This window comes from Talpa europaea, assembly GCF_964194135.1.
Source record: "Talpa europaea genome assembly, chromosome: 9".
In the NCBI taxonomy this organism is placed as follows: domain Eukaryota; kingdom Metazoa; phylum Chordata; class Mammalia; order Eulipotyphla; family Talpidae; genus Talpa; species Talpa europaea.
This window is the reverse complement of record NC_140076.1, coordinates 80,676,369-80,699,514: the sequence shown is the minus strand read 5'-3', so window position 1 is coordinate 80,699,514 and position 23,146 is coordinate 80,676,369. Positions and strand designations below refer to the sequence as shown.

At 42.6% G+C, this 23,146-nt stretch overlaps 1 protein-coding gene across 1 annotated transcript in view; it reads right to left on the bottom strand.

The window, feature by feature from the left end:
• Nucleotides 1-14,347: 14,347 nt before the first annotated feature.
• Nucleotides 14,348-23,146, bottom strand: part of THEM4 (thioesterase superfamily member 4) — a gene marked incomplete at its 5' end in the record, with an annotated part of 34,731 nt that continues 25,932 nt past the window's right edge. Inside the window, 2 exons of the mRNA XM_084244015.1 lie at nt 14,348-14,422; nt 17,399-17,523. Coding sequence (XP_084100141.1) covers nt 14,382-14,422; nt 17,399-17,523 — 166 coding nt within the window. The 3' untranslated portion in view covers nt 14,348-14,381. The remainder of the gene's footprint in view (nt 14,423-17,398; nt 17,524-23,146) is intronic.

The window sequence follows — 23,146 nt, the reverse complement described above, 5'->3', positions numbered from 1 at the left end:
AGAATTTGGAGGAAAAGGGAGTAGGGACAGGGGCGGGGTGGGGGGAGGGGGTGTGTGCCACAGACTAGGAGGCTCCTGAAGCCTGGAGCTAGTTCCAGCAAGCTTGCCCCAGGAGGCAGCAAGGGCTGCCCTCCCAAGAAGAGTCAGTAGCTGAACCTGGGAAAAGAAATCCTCACTTCATTGTCCGGGAGCCACGTGGGAGCTGGCTCCCGCCCTTGCGTGGCCTGGAGAGTGCTCTCCACAGTGGATGTGTATCTCTTGTTGCCTGGCTAGAGGGCTATGCCCTCTGGAAAAAAAAAATACCTGTGGGTCTCTAGAGCCCCTGATTCTGGGCACAGAGTTCATAAATCCCTTGGAAGTTCCTGGGTTACAGGTGTGTCTTGTGTCTAATCTGACATTGGCTGTCTCCTGGATGGGGCTGGAGTCAGAAAGGCCAAGCCATGATTAGAACCTGGGAATTGTCAGTCTCACCTCCCAGCCTTCAGAGAGGGCAGAGGGGCTGGAGCTTGAGTTATGGATAGGTCACGCCCATGTGGTGAAATCTCCATAAAAATCCCCAAAGCACTAGGTTTGGAGAGCTTCCAGGTTGCCACACCCCAGCTTTACGATGCTCCTGCGTTTGGGTCCCTCCCAGACCTCACCCTGTATATCTCTCCATCTGGCTGTTCACCTGCGTCATTATAACATCCACTCTCCATGCAGCCAACAAGTAAACATGTTTCCTTGAGTTCTGTGAGCTGTTCTCGCAAAGGAGCAGACCCCAAAAAGGGTCAGGACAATCTCACTTGTAGGCAGGTTGGGCACAAGTGTTGGGAGTGAGAGTAAAGGAGAAACGTGGCATTTTTCTTGTAGACACCCTCCCACTGTAGTTGTTCCGTAATTTTTGGTTAAATGAACTTTCAAATATTTATGTCATTATGCTTACGTGAATTTTGTTCTCTGCCTTGCCACATACCATGGTTTATTTGTTTTCTTGGGTAACTTTGATTTTCCTTATAGGGATGATTTCCAAGGTCTAGCCGGGTCAACCTTCATCTCACAGCGGGCAGGGGAAAGAGGCCAGGAGAGAGAAAAGGAAAGAAATGAAGATCTGGGCCTTCCCGGTGGCGCAGTGGTTGAGCGCTGGGTTGTGAAGCTGCCCTCGGTCTCCACGGCGCCGGTTCGATCCCCGGCTGCTCCCCGGCCACCAGAGGAGGGTCCCGCATGGCACGCAGACCTCTCCTGCCGCCCGCTGCTCCCTCAGCAGTGTACTTCGGTCCTTCTGCCTGCTCTGCTCCCCGCTCTGGCTCTGGTGAATTCTCTCACCCTCCCGCGCTTCTGACTGTACCCAGTGCTTGTATAAACAAAACAAACAAATAAATAAATAAATAAATAAAACATGCCTCTATAGAAAAAAAAAATAAAAAATAATAATAATAAAAAAAAAGAAATGAAGATCTGGTGACGTCTGTGATATTCAAGAGCAGATGTAATAGAACCAAGGATATGACAGCTTGAAGGCGATTGGGGGAAAGCTGCCTGAGTGAACAGCTGTGGTGAAGTTGAGAGCACGGCGTGGTCCTGAATTTGTAGACTGGAGGAGCTTGTCTAAAGCCATCGAGGAAGAGAAAGGTGATGTGGAGAAAGCTCTTCTCCTCTTCTACCGCCTTCCCCACCCCACCCATTTCACACATCCTGTGAAGTTTTTCTGTCCCACCCAAGTCTCCCTAGATGTGGGCTGGGAAGGCAGCTCCCCAGGAAGGCCACTAGCAGTGGGCTAGCTCCTCCTTCGGCTTTGTTTGGACATGAGCTTTGGCCCAACGCTTCTCCTGCGAGAGCTCAGCTCAGAGGGAAAAAACCTTCTCCCTTGGAAAGCAGTGAGGAAAAAGAGGGAAGTCAGCGCAGGCTCAGCATAATGCAAAACTCTGGTGGGACTCTGGTTTAGCTTGCTGCCCGCCTACTTCATTTCCAGTTTGGGGCCCACAGGCAAATGCTGAGTTTAGGGACATCTTTCTCTAAGATAGGGACTTCTTTCTCTCAGGGCAAGTTGCAGGCAGGGACTTCGGGAGAGTTAAAGAGGCTTCTGAGATAAGGACAGTAAATTCTAAGAGGTACTAGCCAAAACATACTCCAGAGATGAGGTCAGAAAGTCCAGGAGGACTAAGCAAAGACAGTAAAACTTGAGAGAATAAGACCTTGGACACGGGAGGCAACTCTAAGATAAGACCTGGGAAAATGGGCATGTCTGCCCGGAGGAGTAGAGCCACTAGGAGAAAGAGCCAATCACAGAGTAGGATGATGAGATTTTAAAATAGAGGAAAAAATGATTTAAATACCCCTAGACACAGGCCCACAAGGGCTTCCTTGCCACTCCCCCACCCCCCAAGTACAGCATAGCTGGGAGTCCTTACTTTCTTCCTTTAAACAAACATTTCTTTACTTTTTTAAACAAAGTTTGTTTCTCTCTGCTTACTTATCTAAAATGTCTGTGAATTCCTTTTTACAGCTTTGTGAGTCAAGGACTAAATTAACAGCGCATATTGGTGTCAATGAGACCTGTTCACAGAAGTGCCTCCTGGGCCTGACCTGAGGGGGTGGAGGGGATGGCGGGTGGGTGGGGGGAAGGTGGGGGGATGGGGAGGACCAGCAGTGGTGTGTCCTGGTAAATGGTGGGAGTGAGGCTCTAGCTGATAGTATTTGTGAGATTTTGTGGTGTAAATATTCCCATGGTGGCTGATTTGAAGCTACCATTATGAAGCCTCTGATCATGAACATAAACTTGGGTACTTGTGACTCTGGTAAGCCGGAGGGAGCCGGTTCCCACATACCACACAACTAGTAACTTCTTTGGCTTGGAGAGAAGCAACAGGGGTAACCAAGGCCTTTGGAGATTCAGCAGGAGGCCAGTTCTTGGTCCCAGGCTCGCTCTTTCTTTTAGCTGTCCCCTGAATCTAAACTCATGCCCCCTTCCTATCATTTGAAGTTTCAGTCGCCTACAAGCTTGTCTGTACAGCAGCATTTTGTCTCCCCAGTCTGCCCTCCTCCCTGGTTGCCTGCCAATCAAGGACATTTTTTATTTAACAGCATTTACTGCTAATCATGAAGAGGAAACAGGAAAGTTATAACATTCCTAAAAATCTTACAAAGAACCCCTTCTCTTAGGGGGCCCTGGAAGCCCTCTCAGATCATTCTGGGCAAGAGGGAGATTCCTGCTGTGATGGTGGGACACCCACTCCCACTTTGGAGTGGTTCTGTCTGGGGTGACCCCCACCTGGCCTTTTTTTTTTTTAAATAAATTTTATTTTTATATTCCCCATACAATTGCAACCCCCTTATTTTGACCCCAATCCCTCCCCTCCCCGCCCCCCACCGCCCATAGAGTGTCTCTGGTTCATAGTTGTTTGTTGATTTTGATTTTCACTTTCTTATAGTTATTCATTTTCCTGGTCCCTTATTTAAGTTTTCTAGATTCCTGCTATGAGGGAGACCATCCGGTATTTTTCTTTTTCTTTCTGGCTTATTTCGCTGAGCATGATCCCTTCCAGCGCCATCCATGTTGCTGCAAACTGCATGTGTTTATCTTTTTTGAATGCTGAGTAATATTCCATGGTGTATAAAAATATGGAACGCTTCACGAATTTGCGTGTCATCCTTGTGCAGGGGCCATGCTAATCTTCTCTGTATCGTTCCAATTTTAGTGTATGTGCTGCCGAAGCGAGCAGGCCTTTTTGATGAAGAAGGAACTTCCCTAGTGGACTCCCCAGATGCCGTTGCTATTGAATCTACTGTGACCTTAAAACAGTGCCTAGAGACAGTGCCAAAGAGAATACCAAGTCTCTGGATACTCACCTGTGCCCTCAATTGCAAGACACCATGAAGGGTCAGTGTCCGACAACAAGGGGGTTTATTTAAGTAGCCAGCTATCTCACCCCAGATAGTGTCCAAACTAATCCTGCTCATGCTAAATGGTGCTGTCCTGTCAAAGAGGGCATGAAGCTGGTGGCATCTTGGCAAGCAGTGGGTCAAGATTCAACTCATAGTGGCACCTGGAGGTGCTTACAGGTGGGGATGCTGAGGTGACACCACAGAGGTCCACAGAAACAGTTTGAAGGCCAGGCTGGACAGACTGATACAGGGCTGCAGGGGGCACTAAAACTGGTCAAGGACACTGTCCAAATAATTTATCTGTCACTGTCTGAGTTTTTCACCCACACACACAAGTACAAGATTATTCAGGTTAGAGAACAACAATAGTGGGATTTATTTAACAAACAAGGGAAAAACAAAGAGTGACTGAGGCCAAAAATGGCCGTTCACCTCACCTGAAGCAGTGTCCAGTGTTTTTAAAGTCCTAAACACAAATATGCCAAAATGGCATCTTCCTGCCACTGAGGATGCAGAGCTCCTCTCCCAATCAATAGGCCATGTGCCCAAGATGGCATCTTTCTGCCTCTGCTGACCTGGAGCAGAGGACCCATGGCTGGAACCAGTCTCAGTGATATTGAAGGCACATGGCACCACCTGGCCCATCTTGCTAAGATAGGCTGAGGGGCCAAGTTTGACAATTCAGGGGGTCTCTGCAGCAGTGCTGGGACAAGGGACAGTGGTCCCATAGACTGCAGGGTTGGCTGCCACTGGGAGTCTGATTTCAAACTCGAATCCCTCCTGGTTCTGTAGGCTGACCAAGGGTAATTTCTGGAGGGTTCCCAGACTGCCCATGGTTGACCTCTAGACTCTGCTGAGGCTAGTCTTGCCCTCAGGGATATTTGGTTTCTTGCCATTCTCCTGAGCTAAGGGTCAAGAGGCCAGGTTGGGCAGGAGCAGCTGTGAGCAAGAAAGAGAGCTGGGCACGCCGAAGGGCTCAGCCAGGAGGGCTGGCTCCACTCCACTCAGGAGTTGCCACAGTGGAGCACAGGCCCAGCTGCCAGCTCTTTCAATTGTTCAAGAAAAACCAACAGAACGCAATCCCCCTAACGTCTCAGTGTTACAACTACTTAAAAAATGATTGCTTCAGGCAAGCCAAACATGTCTGATTGGTGTCCTCCCATGGGCTGTTGATCATGCCACCTGGTGCTCAACTCCTTCCAGGCCGCTTGCTCTCACCTCATGCTTCTGGAGGTTTGCTGCCTGTCTGCCCCAGAGTGGGTCTCTGACACCCCAGAATTAGCTGATTTCTTCTGCTTCTCCCTGGGATGGGCCTTCCTGAGATCCATTTTACACCCTGGATGCCTCAGTGGGCCTTTGCAAAGGAAAAGAAGCTGTTTCATTTTGAATGGAGTGAGTCAGCTCTATAGGGCCTCGGGGTTTCTGCTTCATCCTGGGGCTCAGGTTTTTGGTCTGTGCTACCTTCAGGTGGGAAGCGTTGATAGGCAGTGTGGGGAAGGCCAGGAGCTTGTTGCCAGACTAGCTAGGACCAGGGAAAGGCTGTCATTAATAGGTCTGGAGCAGAAGATGGAGCTAAAACAAGTTGCGAAGTACTCTGCCCAAAAGGGCCCTGGGCGGGTGGGATGGGGAGGTGCCTGCCTGGGGGAGGCAGGCCTGTGCCAGAGGACCTTGCGCCTAGGGAGGGGGTGGCTATAAGTGGGTCCTGGCTCCAGGCACTGCTACCTGGTGTGATCTTGGGCTGATGGAGGGTCTGACAGAGTAGATGGGTGGTCTGGGCTGGGACTGACTTTCCCCTGGGAAATGTAAGAGTCCTTACAGCCCAGATCAACTGGAATGGGGTTCCTACTTATGAAATGCTAAGATGCAGAGAGGTAGGACCTCCATGCTCAGAAAGTGACAAATCCCACTGGGCATGTGTGTTCAGGGTGAGGCTTTTAACTCCTAGTCAGGCCATACCTGAAATCTCCTTTCTCAAGCCAAAACAACTAATGAGAGGTGCTTCAAACCAAGGGAACAGCCCCATTTGTGCCACTGGCACAGCTGCTTTGCCAGTTTGGGGTATAATGTAAGGTCACACTCCTTTTAAAAACATGTTGAATGACTGACACCTGCCATGGTATCTCATGAGCGTGACCATTATCTCCCCTGAAAATTCTGAGACAAGAACTAATGAGTTAGCTCAAGGGCCAAGCTCATGAGCTCTGCAAGAACAGATGGTGGTGCTGAATGTCCATGACTCTGGCCCCTGCCTCAGGGTTGAGAGAATCTTGCGGGTAGAGAGCATGCCCATTTGGCATGATCAGATGTGAATGGAGCCAAGATTCACTGCTCACTGGGCACTGCTCCATGCCAACCTGGCACTGGAAGGGCTGGGGTGGGGTGAGCGCCACCAAGGCAAATCCTCTGCAGCCCTGGGAGAACCACTTTGTCCTTGGGAGCCTGTGGAGGGAGGTGCCGGCCAGGGGATTCAGTTCTCAACTGGTTCCTGGGGGAGTCTCTCAGTTTTCCCTACTAAGCCCCATGTAGTCACTCTTCTCTAGCTTCCTGCTCCCTAATTAGTCCTTAGATCACCAATTAGTCTGAGTGTACGTGGGGATTTCTTTTCAGAAATCTTTCCATCTTTCACATTAGTACCCAGACCTGATAAAAACCTCGCCAGGCTGTTTAGCTTATGAAAAACCGGTTCTTCCTTCCCTAAGGCTTGGGGAGCTGTCTTCAAGTCTAGGGAGCATGGGGAGAAACAATGGTATTTCATTCTTTGAGCAAGGGATTGAGTTTCACATTCAATCAGCCTTATCCTGAATTCCCTACTGGAATCTGGGCTGTCCAGGAGGGTCCGGCTCTGAGCTCTGCTCTGATTCTATGTATGAGGATAAAGAAAGATCCAGCTGGGAGGCTCCTTCCTTCCTGTGGTTGCTGGTCGTCAGGGCAGGAAGGTCTGGAGATGTGACCTTCTTGGAGGAGCAGTTGTCCTGCCATGGCTGGGTGCTGGGCAACTGCATCACCACTGTGCCTTGGTGGCCCCATCAGCAAAGAACAATGCCCTCACGGCACTGAGAGAGATTCCTCGGTACAAGGGTTTCAGAAAAAGTCTTGCTCCCTCACTGCTCCCTCTACTAGCCTGAGCTGGCTTGGCTCCCGGGCACTGTGGACCCCAGTGCTATATTTCTCCCCCCACCTCAGGCAGCAGCCGCTGCAGAGTTGTCTGGCTCTTTTATTTTAGTTCATGCTCAGGCACACACGCAGGCTCATGAATGCACTCACACTGATACGGACCTACATGCTCAGAAGCATACACATGTACACACAACGGGGTGTTCTCATGCATGCACAGTCACACACATGTATATACAATGTACACACAGGTGCACACATATACTCACAGTGATATGGGCACACACCTGCACACAGACACAAGTGCATATGCACACACATGGCCTAGATTCACACATCCACAAACATACATGCTGATGCACACCGACACACATATGTACACACTCATACCAGTTCTTATGGTGAAACTGAGAGTTACTGTGTCATGCATTGCTTATAGTTTAAAGTTTTCTCTTTTAGAAGGTGAATATTTGCATGAAAGGGTCACAGTGTAAGCAGTTATTAGTTACTTTGCTTCTTAGTTTATATGGGAACCTGACAGATTTTATTATTTTTAAAATTATTTATTTATTTTAAACAATATTTTCTTCCTCCCATCCCTTTAGGTTGAGTCCCCATAGAATTTCCTTCTCCAAGGCACCCGTGCACCATCACCACAGTCCCCTGTGCTCCTTCCTCCCTCCCTCTGATCCCTCTCCCTCCTCCTGCCCGTAGGATGTCTCTGATTTGTAATTGTCTGCTTTTGCTTTGTTGTGTTTTGTACTGTTATTATTTTTTTTACACTGATGTCTTATTGGGTTCCCCTATATTCCTGTTATAAGTGAAATCATCCAATATTTTTCTTTTTCCTTCTGGCTTATTTCATTGAGCATCATCCCTTCTAGCTCCATCCATGTGGCTGTCAATGGCATGAGTTTATCTTTTTTGATTGCTGAATAATATTCCATTGTGTATATATGCCACATCTTCTTGATCCAGTCATCTATTTTTGGGCATTTGGGTTGTTTCCAGGTTTTACCTATTGTAAATAGTGCTGCAATAAACACAGGGGTGCAGGTGTTCTTTTGAATCAATGTGCTTGTGTCCTTTGGGTAGATCCCTAGTAGTGGAATTGCCGGGTTGTATGGTAGGTCCATTTTTAGTAGACTGAGGACCCTCCAGACAGCTTTCCATAGTGGTTGGACCAGTTCGCACTCCCACCAGCAATGTAGGAGAGTTCCTTTCTCACCACATCCTCGCTGACATTTGTTGTTGCTTGTTTTTTTGATTTGTGCCATTCTTACTGGTGTTATTTTTTAAAAAGATTTATTTATTTATGCATACAAGAGCTGGGGTACTGGCCAGAGATGCAGGGGGTGAGAGGATTCACCAGAGACAGAGTGGGGAACAAAACAGGTGGACTGACTGAAATACACTGCTGAGGGGAGCAGCAGGCACGAGACGGGAGAGGCTGGATTTCTCTCTGGCTGGCCGGGGATCAAACTCATGCTGCAGAGGCTGTGGATTGCTTCATAGTGTGGTGCTTAACCCCTTGCACCCCCAGGGAGGCCCCTGACAGTAGATTTTGATAAGGGGAAGAGAGACAACCTTGAGTCGGAGATTATGGAAGAGAATTGCCCTGGAGGCACAATTTTCCAGGTATCCTCTCCATCAATGGGCACAGCTAAACCAGAGATGGACTTCTTCAGAGGTGAAGCCCCCCAGAACCCTCACACTGAGTTTGGGGGTACGACCAAGGGCCTTTGGTCTAAGTCCCTTATCTTACAGAGGAGGAAACTCAAGTTCATTGAGGTTAATCAAGCCTCATTGATTGTAATTCCAAAATATATCTCAATCTGCCTACTTCCCTCACCTGTCACCACTAAAATTCCAGGGAAAGACCCTAAATATTTAGGTTGGGTGTCCCCTCCTTGGACCAGTGTCTGCAGTCAAGGGGATAAACTCTGATGGACAAAGGCTGGTCAAGGGCCCGCTCCAGTGCTAAGGGTGTGATGCCCATCCCTTTACCCCTCTAGTAAAGGGAAGGGCTGTCTGCCAAGTCAGCAGAGCTGTCACCAGGAGACAGAGGCCAGAGAACGGGAGGGCAGACAAATGACAGCTGAGTGTCACGACTGTGTCTCAGCGATAGTGCAGAGTCAGTCTTGGGGGACAGGGTGGGGGAGCTGGTGGGGAGGCAAGTCTCCAATGTGAACATGTGCTTTGGGAGAGAAAAGATGAAATGGAGACAAAATAAAAGGAGTAAAAACAGCGATCTTTTGCTTAGGCTATTTAGAAGTGTTACAGTTTAGGAGTTTTTAACTCTAGTTATTTAGAAACTTGGGGACATTTTGGGGTATGTTACAAATGGACTGGAGACTTGGGTAAGTTTAGGAAACCATCTTTTTTTTTTTCTTCCAAATTTTAGATCTGGGTGAGGTGGATGTTATTCCTGAATCTTTTGTAACATTTATACTGACCTGCAGTGATGGATTTACTTTTTCACAAGAATAAGCTATCTCAGAGGCAATCAAAAGCCCAAGTGTTTCCTCACAAAATCTATTACCTCTGTATTTGTGCCTCAGCTGAGGAACAATTAGAGATCATCAGCACAACTCTGTAACATCCATTTCCAGTCCTTTATTTACACCTTTACTTACTTATTACTATTATTATTTCAGAGATTTTTTTTCCTGATCCTAAAGTGGACACAAATGATATATTGCTATGAAAGTTTGTCTTACTACTAAAACTTTATCAGTTTCTCAATTGGGGTGTCATTCTTTATAAAATAGAAAATTTTCAAAATTCAAGTTTGAAAACTCTGACCTTAAGTCAGAGATAAAGGAAGTGCCTGTCCTTCTTCTGCCTTTTTTTTTTTTAAAGATTTATTTATTTATACATGCACTAGGTACAGTCAGAAGCGCAGGAGGGTGAGAGAATTCACTAGAGACAAAGCGGGGAACAGAACAGGCAGACTGACGAAATACACTGCTGAGGGGAGCAGCAGGCGCGGTAGGAGAGGTCTGCGCGCCATGTGGCACCCTCACCGGTGGCCAGGGATCGAACCAGCGCTGCAGAAGCTGCGGGCAGCTTCGCAGCCCAGCGTTCAACTGCTGCGCCACCAGGGAAGCCCCTCTTCTGCCTTCTTGAGGCCCCTCCCATGGCCCGTCCCTCTTCCTGCCACTTTCACGCACTTCTCTGCTTGACCCAGGACACTGCATTTCATGTTTAGAGCTTGGAGTCCAGTTTGCACTCCCACAACCACTATGGAGAGCTGTGTGGAGATTTCTGGACCTACTAAGCATAGAGCTTCCATATGATCCAGCAATTCCACTCCTAGGTATTTACCCAAAGGACACAGAAACATCAATTCCAAAGAACACCTGCACCCCTATGTTTATAGCAGCACTGTTTACAATAGCTAAGCTTTGGAAACAACCCAAATGCCCAAAAATAGATGACTGGATCAAGAAGATGTGGTACATATATACCATGGAATATTACTCAGCATTCAAAAAAGATAAACACATGCAATTTGCAGCAACATGGATGGCGCTGGAAGGGATCATGCTCAGCGAAATAAGCCAAAAAGAAAAAGAAAAATACCGGATGGTCTCACTCATAGCAGGAATCTAGAAAACTTAAATAAGGGACCAGGAAAATGAATATAAGAAAGTGAAAATCAAAATCAACAAAAAACTATGAACCAGAGACACTTTTAGGGGGGCGGGGGCAGGAGGGGAGGGATTGGGGTCAGAATGGGGGGGGCTGCAATTGTATGGGGAATATAAAAATAAAATTTATTATTAAAAAAAAAAGATGTGGTACATATATACCATGGAATATTACTCAGCATTCAAAAAAGATAAACACATGCAATTTGCAGCAACATGGATGGCGCTGGATCATGCTCAGCGAAATAAGCCAGAAAGAAAAAGAAAAATACCGGATGGTCTCACTCATAGCAGGAATCTAGAAAACTTAAATAAGGGACTAGGAAAATGAGTAACTATAAGAAAGTGAAAATCAAAATCAACTATGAACCAGAGACACTCTATGGGGGGTAGGGGGCGGGAGGGGAGGGATTGGGGTCAAAATAAGGGGGTTGCAATTGTATTGGGAATATAAAAATAAAATTTATTATAAAAAAATGGAGGGGAAAAAGTATGTTATGAGAGGAAGAAAGCCAAGTTCACAACTGATCCATTGTTATCTTTTCTTACCAAACAGAGCCTTTGTCTTTATACCAGGGCCTCCAGGGTAGTCCATTTTTTCTTTTTAAACCATTTTATTTTTATGTAGAAGAACTGGTATGCACAACAGAGATGTGGGTGGTGAGAGGATTCACCAGAGACAGAGTGGGGAACAGAACAGGCAAAAAAAAAAAAAAAAAAAAAAATAGAGCTTGGAGTCCAAAGGGCCCAGATGCAAATCCCAGGTTTACCTCAGCTTCCTCATCTGTAAAATGAGAATAATCAGAGTGCCTACTTCATAGGGTGATTGTGTAATTTTGGGATATTTACTTAACCTCACACAGTTTGCTCACCTGTAAAATAAGGCCAACAATAGTATTTAAGAAGGAGGTGAGGCAAACAATGTGTTTACACAATACCTGGAAATTTGTAATTTTTTTTTTAAATTTGTAATTTTCAGTGGTAGCTATCATACAATACTTGTCCTGCAGTAGACTCAAGCCATTCTAGAGAAACCAATTAGCCTTCTAAATATAATGTGAAACAAGGAAGATAATTTTTCAACTTTTGCTGAGAGCTCAACATAGCTTTCTATCATGTTCATTCAAATATTTTTGTAAGGTTCATTCTTATGACTGATTAATATTAAAAGATGTAGCAGATCAAGGTCTGTACTAGAAAGTAAAGTCCTGCTATAATGTCATAGTGGAATAGCTGTGACAGAGATTGACTAGCAAGCCTTAAATATTTATCATCTGGTCCTTCAAGATAAAATTTGCTGGCAACAATGCTGATCACACCTACCTCCTTTCCACTGAGCTGCCTTTTGCCAATCTTACATATTTATCAGAATACCACATGAAGTCGAGAATGCCAGAGCTTGATCAAACCAAGAATCTGCTGCAAAGCATTATCCGTTTTGTCCTCACTAACTGGAGAAACCTGATCATCAGCTCCTGAGCATTTTCTCTCGTTGAACTTGGACAGTACCTGCATGTGGTCAAACCACTGTGAGAACTAAAACTGTAAGTGCACAGAAGAGTTTCGAGCATACTCAAAACTGGGCCTTTGGCATTCTTTCAGTTAGGTTCTTTTGCCTTGGATGAAGGTCTGGTGTGCTTTGGCAGCTTTGCAAGCCTGTTCAAATAAATGATTTAAGTATCTTCATTGTCTTCTTACTAGTTAAAGGAAACGATTGCAGTGCTGGTTCTTTCCTTCAGCTTCACTTTTTAAAATGTGCTTAGTGTCTGAGAAAAGCAAGCTGTGAGATACAGCTCTCCTAAAGCCCACTGTGTCTGATTTGAGGATTAGAGCAAAGAAAGGGTGGGGAAGGGTGGCTGTTTCCAAACATGCACTGTAGAACTGAGCCCAGCCACATTCCTGGCACTTTCCCAGCTGTCGGGGTTTCCAAGCAGAGGGAACCGCCTGCCTCAACTCTGCAGTGACAATCTGCTGGGGCCTCTTGTAGTTCAGGAACTGCAGGGGAGGTGCTAAAGACAGTGTAGGCAGTCAGTGTTCCTGGAGCTTGGGTATGCCAGGGTCAGTCGACTCTGGCAGTGGAATACAGCTCAACTTTTGGCTGGAGAAGCCTAACTGGGTAGGGTGCCACAAGGTTATCCCTAAGTTATTAGATTGAGTCACAGGAAATTGACAGTATTTGGCCATTCTGATCTTCAAAAATAGCAGTTTCGTGTAAAGTTCAGCCTAAATTTTCAGTAAGTGGAAAGGCAAGAAATTGAAGACCAATGAATCTTGTCTGCAACAGGCTTATATCCATCCATGAATGTTTTCTAGAACATTAGTCATTTTTATTCTTGTCTAAGGTTCTGTTATGAATTGTGTCTCCTCCAAAAAGGTATGCTGAAGTCCTAATCCCCCACTACCTCATATGATCTTATAAAGATTACCTCTTTATAGAGGTAATCAAATTAAATTGAGGTTATTATGTGAGCCCTACCAACGGCTGGTGTCCTTACAAAAAAGGGACATTTGGACAGAGACAGATATGAATGAAGACAATGTGAAGACAGATCAGAGAATGCCCTGTGCAGATAGAAGTCTGGAGAGACACATCGACAAGCCAAGGAACATGAGGCCACTGGAACAAGGAGAGAGGCACGGATATTCTCTTCCTTTGTACCTTTGGAGGAAGTGTGATACCTTGGTTTTGAACTTTTTGGTCTCCAGAACTGTGAGAGGATGAGTTCCTGTTGTTTTAAGTCACCCAGTGTGTGGAACTTTGTTAAGGAGGTCCTAATTTTCTGGTCTGAATATGTCTCCCTCAAATTCCTATGTTGAAACCCCAATGCCCAATGTGATGATTTTAGTAGGTGGGGGCTCTGGGAAGTGCTAAAATAAAGAAGGGTTACTTTCCTGAATGGGATGAGTACCCTTCTAAAAGAGGATCCAGAAAGATCTCTAGACCCTTCCCCTAGGTAAGTATCCAGTGAGAAGGTATTGGCTGACCCAGGAAGAGTGCCCTCACCAGAGGGCAACCATGCTGGTGCCTTGATCTTGAACTTTGCAGGCTCTAGAACTGTGAGCAATAAATTTCTGTTGTCTATAGACAACAGAATAACAATACAGAACAACAATACTCAAGCTGTTGAATGGATTAAGACACCTAGGAATGTATTTAGGCTCCTTGTAGTGATGATAAACTATGCTTCTAAGACACAATAGCCCAGTATATGTCAGAAATAGTACACCTAGAGTCCAAGACTACATATTTGAAGTATACATTTCTATAGGAACTAGTTGTGTTTCCTACTATAGCCAAAAACATTTGTTTTGATACAACAAAGCTAACTTTATAATTTATAGTGCATGTGTACATACACATACATACCACACACACTCATATTTATTCCTTCCTTTTCTTTTCTAGCATTTTCAAGTTTGTGGTTTCAATATGAATTTTACTATGGTCTGCAATGGGGCAGATATAACACTTGCCAGTTTGAGTCTATTCAAATTTTAGGCGAACCAGAGAATTATCCAAAGGAGACAGAAAGAATTGCTGAGACTCTTGCAGGGAGTGTTTCTGTATTAAAAAGCTTCTATGGTAGAAACAGAACTCCTGGGGTTGTACCAGGTTAGCTGGAGAAGGTCAGTTTTAGCAGGATTCTCCTGATGGGGGACTCAACAGTGGTGGGGGAGCAGGCCTGGGATGATAGCTTATTCTGGAGGAGAGTCTTTCGCAGATTGGTGTGGAATTCACCAGGAGCGCTTTTATGTCAAACTTTTGTTAGGGTCCAGCTTTACAAATAAACCTAAACAAACAAAATAATAGAATATGATTATAAGTCAGTCAATCTGATGGGACTCATCTACATAGAAATACATATACAAAGAAAGGCATTTAGAGCATTTAGTTTCATATTTTTACCATCTCATCTGCCCTCATTTTTCAGCCAACTTAGGGGTCAACTTTTCATATCACAATACCATAACACAGGGTCTTCTACCACTTGGGCATTTCATGATTCATTACTACTTCCATGAGAGAGTGTCAGAGGTGAAAAGAAGTAAAAGTAAAACTGAGCCAACCTTTATGATACTGAAAGGTTTAGTGAGACAAAAGTATAAATCACAACCTGGAGTGGAGTTTTTAAGTTGACTATAGGTTCAAATTATTCATCATCTTCCTCCTGCTTCTTTCATCTATCATTCCTAAAAAGAGCTGATACTTAGAGGAAAAATGAATTTCTTAAGAAAGATACATAAAGCATTAACCATAAAGGAAAACATTTAATAAATATGACATTAACATGAAAAATTCTGTTCATAAAAGATACCTTAAAGCAACTAAAAGACAACTTATATACCAGAAGGAGTTATAGTATGTTGTGTAGCACTCCTACACCAGAAGGAGTGTAGCATGTCTGGCCAACCAATTGTTAATTTATTAAACAATATTAAGTTTAATAAATAATATATTAAAGGACTCCTATTAATCAGTTAAAAAAAGAAAAAAAGGGTTGAACTAATAGGAATTTCAGAGTGGGAAACAAATATGATCAATTGATGTTTGAAGAGCTGCTCAACTGCATAGGAGGCCAGGAAAATGTAAATCAAGATCACACTGAAATACCATCATATAACCACGTGACTGGAAGAAAATCAAGAAGACCGACCTTACTAATTGCTAGGGAAGATGAGGGTTCAACAAACTTTCATAGATCATGTGTGGGAATATAATTTGGTACAGCTGTAGCTTCCCCTGTAAAATTGAGCACTGTTATACCCTATAACCCAGAAATCCTACTCCTAATTATATGCTAAGTTTTTGTCCCTATACATCCTAGGAGACACAAACAAGAATGTCTGGTGTTGGATGTTGAACATTTGGTGGTGGGTGTGGTGTGACATACACAGTTGCTGAGGTGAGAAATTGTACACCTGAAACCAAACAGTGTAGAAGACTAATGTCACATCAACTGAAAAAAAAAAATTAGAGTCGCCCTAGTCAATACAGTCAGGCCTACCATCAGAAGAGGAGATAAGTTGTGCTGCAGTCACTATGGACTATTGTGCAGCAGTACATGGGCGAACACAGTCAACAACATGAGTGATCTCGGTAACATGAAGCTGAATGAAAAAAAAAAATCAAGACCCAGAGGAGCACATACAGCACGATCTCTATTCTACAAAGGTCAAAACAAATACTAACAATCTAGACCTTAGGTACACATATATTCTTGATAAATCTTAAAAAAAAAAAAGTACAAAGGGATGTAAACCTCTGAGGGTTACCTGTGGGGGAAAGCACTGCCGTGAGATGGGGGAAAGTAATTGCATAGGGACATATTACTAAGATTCTGGTTCTTGTCTGATGGTAGCATTCAGGGTCATTATTATTACATTAAAAGAAGTAAATACATTAGTGAATGAATAATAAAAGATTATTATTCATGTATCATAATTACTATGGGTCCAACATCAGGGATTATGATTGACTTAAACCTGTAAGAATAAAAGCATATGAAAACTACTGGACACCTCAGTTGACTCATCTCATTCTGAAGCTGAGGCTTCAAGGGCCCCTCCCTGGCAAAGGCCTGTGACAGTGGGGTTTGTGTATGCAGTGCTTCTGTCCAGTAAATTACCTAGTGATCTCAGAAGGAAGGGACCTGCCTCTTCATGACAGCAGGAATGTGTTGTGATTTTTCTCATCGAAAACATTCACTTTTGTACCCAATCTTGCATTCTTCTCTTAGATCTTTTAAAGTCTATAAGTTTCAGGCCCCATGAAACCCAGCTCCTCTACTGGGAATGGACTCACATAATTACACTTTCACAAAGGCTTGCAGGGCACACAGTAGGCTCTTGCTCCCAACCTACATGGTCCCCTTCCCAGAGAGGATGCTGATGTGTGTGATTTTCCAGAATCAGTCTACCTAATACAAGTATATACAGATATTTCCCCCTCCCCTCCATTAATTAGTTCTTATTTTGAAATAATTTCAAGCTTATAGAAAAATTATGAGACAAGTACAAAGTACAGAGAACTGCTTTCCTCCTGAGCCATGGAGAGCAACCTACCCAACGTGAGCAAAGTGACAATATACCAAGTTACTCATTACAGCATTGTCTCTGATAGGTCACTATTGATAGGTCACTTTCTTGCGTTGGACTTGCAGCCACCACTCCTGGGGGCCTCCCCAAGGCCTACCATGCCTCTCCCTAATGTCTTTTAGAACTAATCATTTAGGAAGGAAGAGGTGAAAGGAAAAGTGGATGGGGAGGAACCTCTCTACTCTTTCTACACTAGTGGTAACACATTACATTCACTGTCCTCCATCTTGTATTCTTCACTTGATAAATGTTAACGGAGCACCATATTATGTATAAAATATATGGTGTCATATTGCTAAGGAACAATCTAGTTTATTGATGAACTGTAGTGCCTTTAACAGTTCAGTCTCCTATCGATGGGTATGTTTTGCCAATCTTTTGGAATTCCAAGTAAGGATTGTATGAATAACACAGTTACTGAGATCCCGGAACAAGCCTATACATTATCCTTTTATACACATATTAGTACACTCGTTGGATAAAATCTGGGAAATGGGTCAAAGGGCATGACTTTAATTTTGGCAAATAGCTCTTCATTAACAATATGTCAGAAAACCTTTAATTGGCTCTTTGCATGACAGGGAATTAAGAAATTCTGGGCATCTGTGAGTTAAAAAAATCAATGCCGACTCCCCCCCACCAACCAAAAAGAGAAAGTGACAGGTTCTTACTTGTTGCCTCTATGTATAGGGTCTTCCCATCAACACTTTGAACATTACAGGATAGAAATGCTTTCCTTCCTTCAAGTTTATCAAGTTGGCTATTGAGCACAACAACAGAACAAAGAGGGATAGCTCTGTGAAAGAAAAAAAACCATTTTATTGAATTTATGTAACATTGAAAGATAATCAAGTGCATAACAAGGGGTGGAATCTGATACCTGGTATCAGTGGGAGCCCCTTCAAGAGGCCAACATCAGTAGCTACTTACACCCTATTCTTCCCAAGACCCACTATTCTCAGATGTTGTTTCATCTGAAGGTCCTGTGAAAAATCTGAAGAGCTGAAATCATTTAAAGAAATGCAACAGGACCAGGCAGATCTTCATTATCTGCCCTCATTTTCTCTGTCATAATCTAAATTTCTTACCCAATCCTCTCTAGATTAACTGTCAATAGAAAGATACCTAGTAACAAAAAATTGCTAGTGACAACTTAATGTGCTAAACCAGCGCTATCCAACAGAACTTTGCATGATGGGAGACACGTCCCATCTCCAAGCTGTCCAATACAGTAGCCAAGGTGCCTACTGAGCACTCAAATGTGACTGATGAGAAGCTGAATCTCTAAATCTATTTAATTTTAATTAATTTATATTTAAATTTAAATAGCTACATGTGTCTAATGGCACATGGAAACGCTGGCGATAGGCTATCATAATGAAAATGATATCCCTTTGAAAGTAAAACTGTGGTTGGCAGACACAAGATTGTTCTGTGCTCTTCTACTACCACCTTGTGGAGAAAGGAACAACTCCAGGTGCAGAGGGAGTTTTCACCGTGATTACCCCTCTGCCCAGTGTTTGCTCCTATTAGCTTTACCTGAACCTGTAAATGGAATAACCAAGGTTTGCCTTTATTTCTTTAAACATTTCTATATATCATCTTTTCTATCATGTTATCTGATTAGCATGCTATCTCAAGTCCCTGAAGGTCTAAATTTGTTATTTATTGTTTCCATTGATTTTCACTTACGGTCATTTATTTTCTTATGTATTTGAAGAGGATCTAATTGTTCTGAAGGAAAAAAATGTCCTTCAGAATTCCTTGTCTGTCATGTTGCATGAAATCTGATTTAGTGTTTCCCAACCAAGATGCCATGAACGGGTTATAGAAATCCTGAGAAACTGATCTTTTCAGCTAGCTACCACTAATCATTAGCTGCTTTGTCTATTTATCTTAATGTGATGATAAGCACAAGAAAATAAACCAAGTGTGACATTTGGATCAGAGGACTAGAGAGTATTTGAGATGATTAAGGAGCAATCTTGCTTCTTAGAAGCAGGAGAGTGGAACAAGATACCAGATGATTAATTGACATGATAAATTATCTTCAATTAAAATTTAATCCCAGGCTGTTACCTCTAGTATCTTGAAGGGTCATCAATTGATTGGATTACATTTTTGGTTCTAATCCTGACTGTCTTCTCTTTATTCATGTGATTTCATCTAAAACTTGTCTTTAATAATTTTTCTAATTGTGGGTAACACATGAACAGAAATATAAATGATTTATGTGGATGGCTTGTTAAATGGGACAAGGACAAAGCATAGGACCTGGCTGGTAACAAGACACAAAATTCTTGTTGCTAAATTATAATCTAAAAACTCCACTGAGCTTGTTTTCAAATGAACCTTTATTTATTTTTATGAGAAGGGAGGGTTGTATTGCATTCTTCAGCTTTATCCAAACATAAAAAATAGTTTTTAAAAACAAGGAAAATATTTAAATTTAACTTTTAACATATTTTAGCATGTTAAAAAAGCCATTTCTAGGATCTAATTTTATCATCATAAATAACATAAAATACTAGCTATATGTAAAAATGACAATTTTTCCCAAACTAATCTTTAAAGTCAACGTAATTGCTACTAAAATCACATTTTGTTTTGGGTAGATTTTTTTGACAAATTTGTGATAACTTTCACTTGGCTCATCCAACTGATAGAGTGGTGGGTTGATGACATCTAGGATTATATTAACAGAGGTACAATGAGTCTGTGCAGGGGGTGAAAAATCTAAGGCACAACCAAGAATAAAAGGAATGTAATGAAGGCCATATGTGAAAAGCCCACAGTACATATCACATACAATGATGGAAGACTAAAAGCTTTTCCTTTAAAATCAGGAACAAGATAAGGGAGGTCCACTTTTGCCACTTTGCTTGAACACAGTACTGAAAGTTCTAGCTGGAGAAGTTAGGTAAGAAAAAGAAAAAGGCACCCAAATTGGAAAGGAAGAGGTGTTCACTGATGACAAGATCTTCTATGTAGAAAACCCTAAAAGAGTCTACTGTTAAAATAAGCAAATTCAGTAAAGTTGCAGGATATAAAATTAAAAGACAAAAAAAAATTGACTGAATTTCTATATACTAAAAATGAACAATCTGAAATGGAAAATAAGAATTTCATTTAAAATAGTATCAAAATGAATAAAATACTTGGGACTAAATGTTACCAAGGAAGCAAAAGACTTATATACTGAAAACTACAAAACAGTGCTAAAAAAAGAAGTTAAAGAAGACACAAATAACTGAAAAGAGGTCCTATGTTCAAAGATTGAAAGACTAAATATTGCTAAGATGTCAATATTACTAAAAGCAATCTATGGACTGAAAACAATTACTGTTAAAATCCCAATGGCACTTTTTTTCAGAAATAGAAAAACCCACCCTAAAATTCATGCATCTCAAAGCACTGTGAATAGCCAAAACAATATTGAAAAACCAACCAACCAACCAACCAACCACTGGAGTTTCATACATCCTGATTTCAAAAACATATTACAAAGCTGTAGTAATCCAAACAGACACATAGCCCAATGGAAAAGAATAGATAAGTTTGGAAATAAACCCTCTCATACATTGTGAAATGATTCTCTAAAAGGGTTCAAAGACACTCATTGGGGAAAGACAGTCCCTTCAACAAATGGTGTTGAGAAAGTGAGATACCCATGTGCAAAAGAATGAAGCTGGAGATATATATGTATATATGTATATATATATATATTTTAAAGATTTATTTATTTTTATACAGGAGCTGGGATACAGGCCAGAGGCGTGGGAGGGTGAGAGGATTCACCAGAGACAGAGCAAGGAGCAAAACAGGCAGACGACCGAAATACACTGCTGAGGGGAGCAGCGGGCATGACAGGTGAGGTCTGCTGCACCATGAGGGATACTTGCCAGCCGGCTGGGATGGAACCGGCACTGTAGAGGCTGTGGACAGCTTCACAGCATGGCGCTCAACCCACCACACCACGGGGGAAGGCCCTGGATATATTTTTTTAAAGATTTATTTATTTATACATACCAGAATTGGAGTACAGGCCAGAGCCATGGGGAACAGAACAGGCGGATTGACTGAAATATACTGCTGAGGGGAGCAGCGGGCAAGACAGGAAAGGTCTGCTGCGCCATGTGGGTCATCTCCCCGGCTGGGGTTGGAACTCATGTTGCTTTGGATAGCTTCACAGTACTGCGCCTTAACCCCTTGTGCCACGAGGGAGGCCCCTGAAGCTGTGTATTTACCCTATATCATAAATAAAATTTACTGAAGATGAATTAAACATAAAACTATAAAACTCCTAGAAGAAAATAATGAGGAAAAGCTTTATGACACTTGGACATGATGCCAAAGGCAGAGGCAACAGAAGGAAATATTGATAAATGTGATTACATCACACTTAACATCAAAGTACACCATGAACAGTGAACAAAAACCAAACTACAGAATGGGAGAAAATATTTGTAACTCATATATCTGATAAGGTGTTAATATCTAGAATATACAAAGAACTCCAACAACTCAAAAACAACTAAGCAAAAAAGAAAACAAAAAAGTAGATGAAGGACTTGAGTAGGCATTTCTCTAAAGGTGATGTACAAATGGCCAATGAGAATATGAAAAGGTGTTCAACATCACTTATGATTAGAAAAATGTAAATCAAAGCACAATGAGGTATTATCTAACAGTCATTAGGATGGCTACTACAAAAAAACCCAAAAAACAAAAACCTCCAAACACTAAAAGAACAAGTGTTGACAAAGATGTGGAAAATGGGAACCCTGATGCACTGTTGACTGGAATGTAAACTGGTGTAGCTATGGTGGAGAACAGTCTAGTGCATCTTCAAAGAATTTATAATTAAATTATGATACAATCCAGTAATTATACTTCTAGATACACATAAAAAGGTACTGAAATTAAGAATTCATAGAGATATTTGCACACCCATGTTCAGTGCAGCATTATTCACAATAGCCAAGAGGGAGAAGCAACCCAAATATGAATTGATGATCAATGAATAAATGAAATACAGTATGTACATCAACAGAATATTAATCAGCCTTAGAAAGGAAGGAAATCTTGGCACATACTAAAACACAAATGAACCTTGATGACATCACACTAAGTAAGAAACAACAGTCATAAAAAGACACTTACACGAGGTATCTAAAGTAGTCAAATTCACAGAAACAGAAAGATGATGGCTGCCAGGGACTCCCCAGAGGAAATGAAGGGTCTTTGTTTAACTGGTACAGAGTTTCAGTTTTTCAAGATGAAAAAGTTCTGGAGCTCTGTTTCACAACAATGTGAACACTATTGAACTATACATTAAAAAAAGGTAAAGACTGTAAATTTTGTGTTGTGTCTTTTTGTACAACTAAGAAACACACCAAAAGCAACAAAATAAGGCACCAAAAATATGAAATCTAAAATATCGGTATGAACGCATAACCTTATTAAACATCAATAACTTTTCAAACTGTGACAATGAAATGGCCCAGCACAAGGTCATCCTGTCTACCATGAGAACACATATTGAACAATCTAAGGTTTTTCAGGTCTTTAGCACTATTTTCCACTAAAAGGAATCAGTGATCTTTATAGACTAACTATCCATGTCTTGGCACAGATGTGTCTTTTTTTTTTTAATTAAAGATTTATTTTTATTTATACAAGAGTTGGGGTACAGGCCAGAGTCACGGGAGGGTGAGAGGATTCACCAGAGACAGAACGGGGAGCAGAACAGGCAGATGGACTGAAGGCACTGCTGAGGGGAGCCAGTGGGCGAGACAGGAGAGGTCTGCCTCGCCATGTGGGATTCTCCCTGGCTGGCTGGAGTCGAACTGGTGCTACGGAGGCTGCGGACGGCTTCACAGTGCAGTGCTCAACCTGCTGCGCCACCGGGGACGGCTTCACAGTGCAGTGCTCAACCTGCTGCGCCACCGGGGAAGCCCCAGATGTGTTTTCTTGATACCAGTAGTGAAAGTACTGATAATAACAACACTAATGCTGTGATAATAATAATAAGCAGCTAACAATTCCTGACTTCTTGTTATTTGGCCAGGTACTGTTCTAGGGGCTTCTTTTGGATTAATTCATTTACCCCTCACAATCATCCCATTAGTTAGGTATTATTATCCTCATTTTAAAGATGAGAAAATTGAAGCAAGAAGTCTTCCACATATTAGTTAAAAGGGCTTGAGCATGAATTGATGGTAGACCAAGACGTGAATAGCCCTAAAGAGACAATAACCAAAACAAAGAGAAACCCCACCGACTGGGAGAACATTTTTGCACACAACACCAATGATAAAGGACTGATGACAAAAATCTACAAAGAGCTGATGAGACTCAACAAAAACAAAGAAAATAATCCAGTCAAAAAATGGGCAGAAGAGCTAAAAAGAAACTTC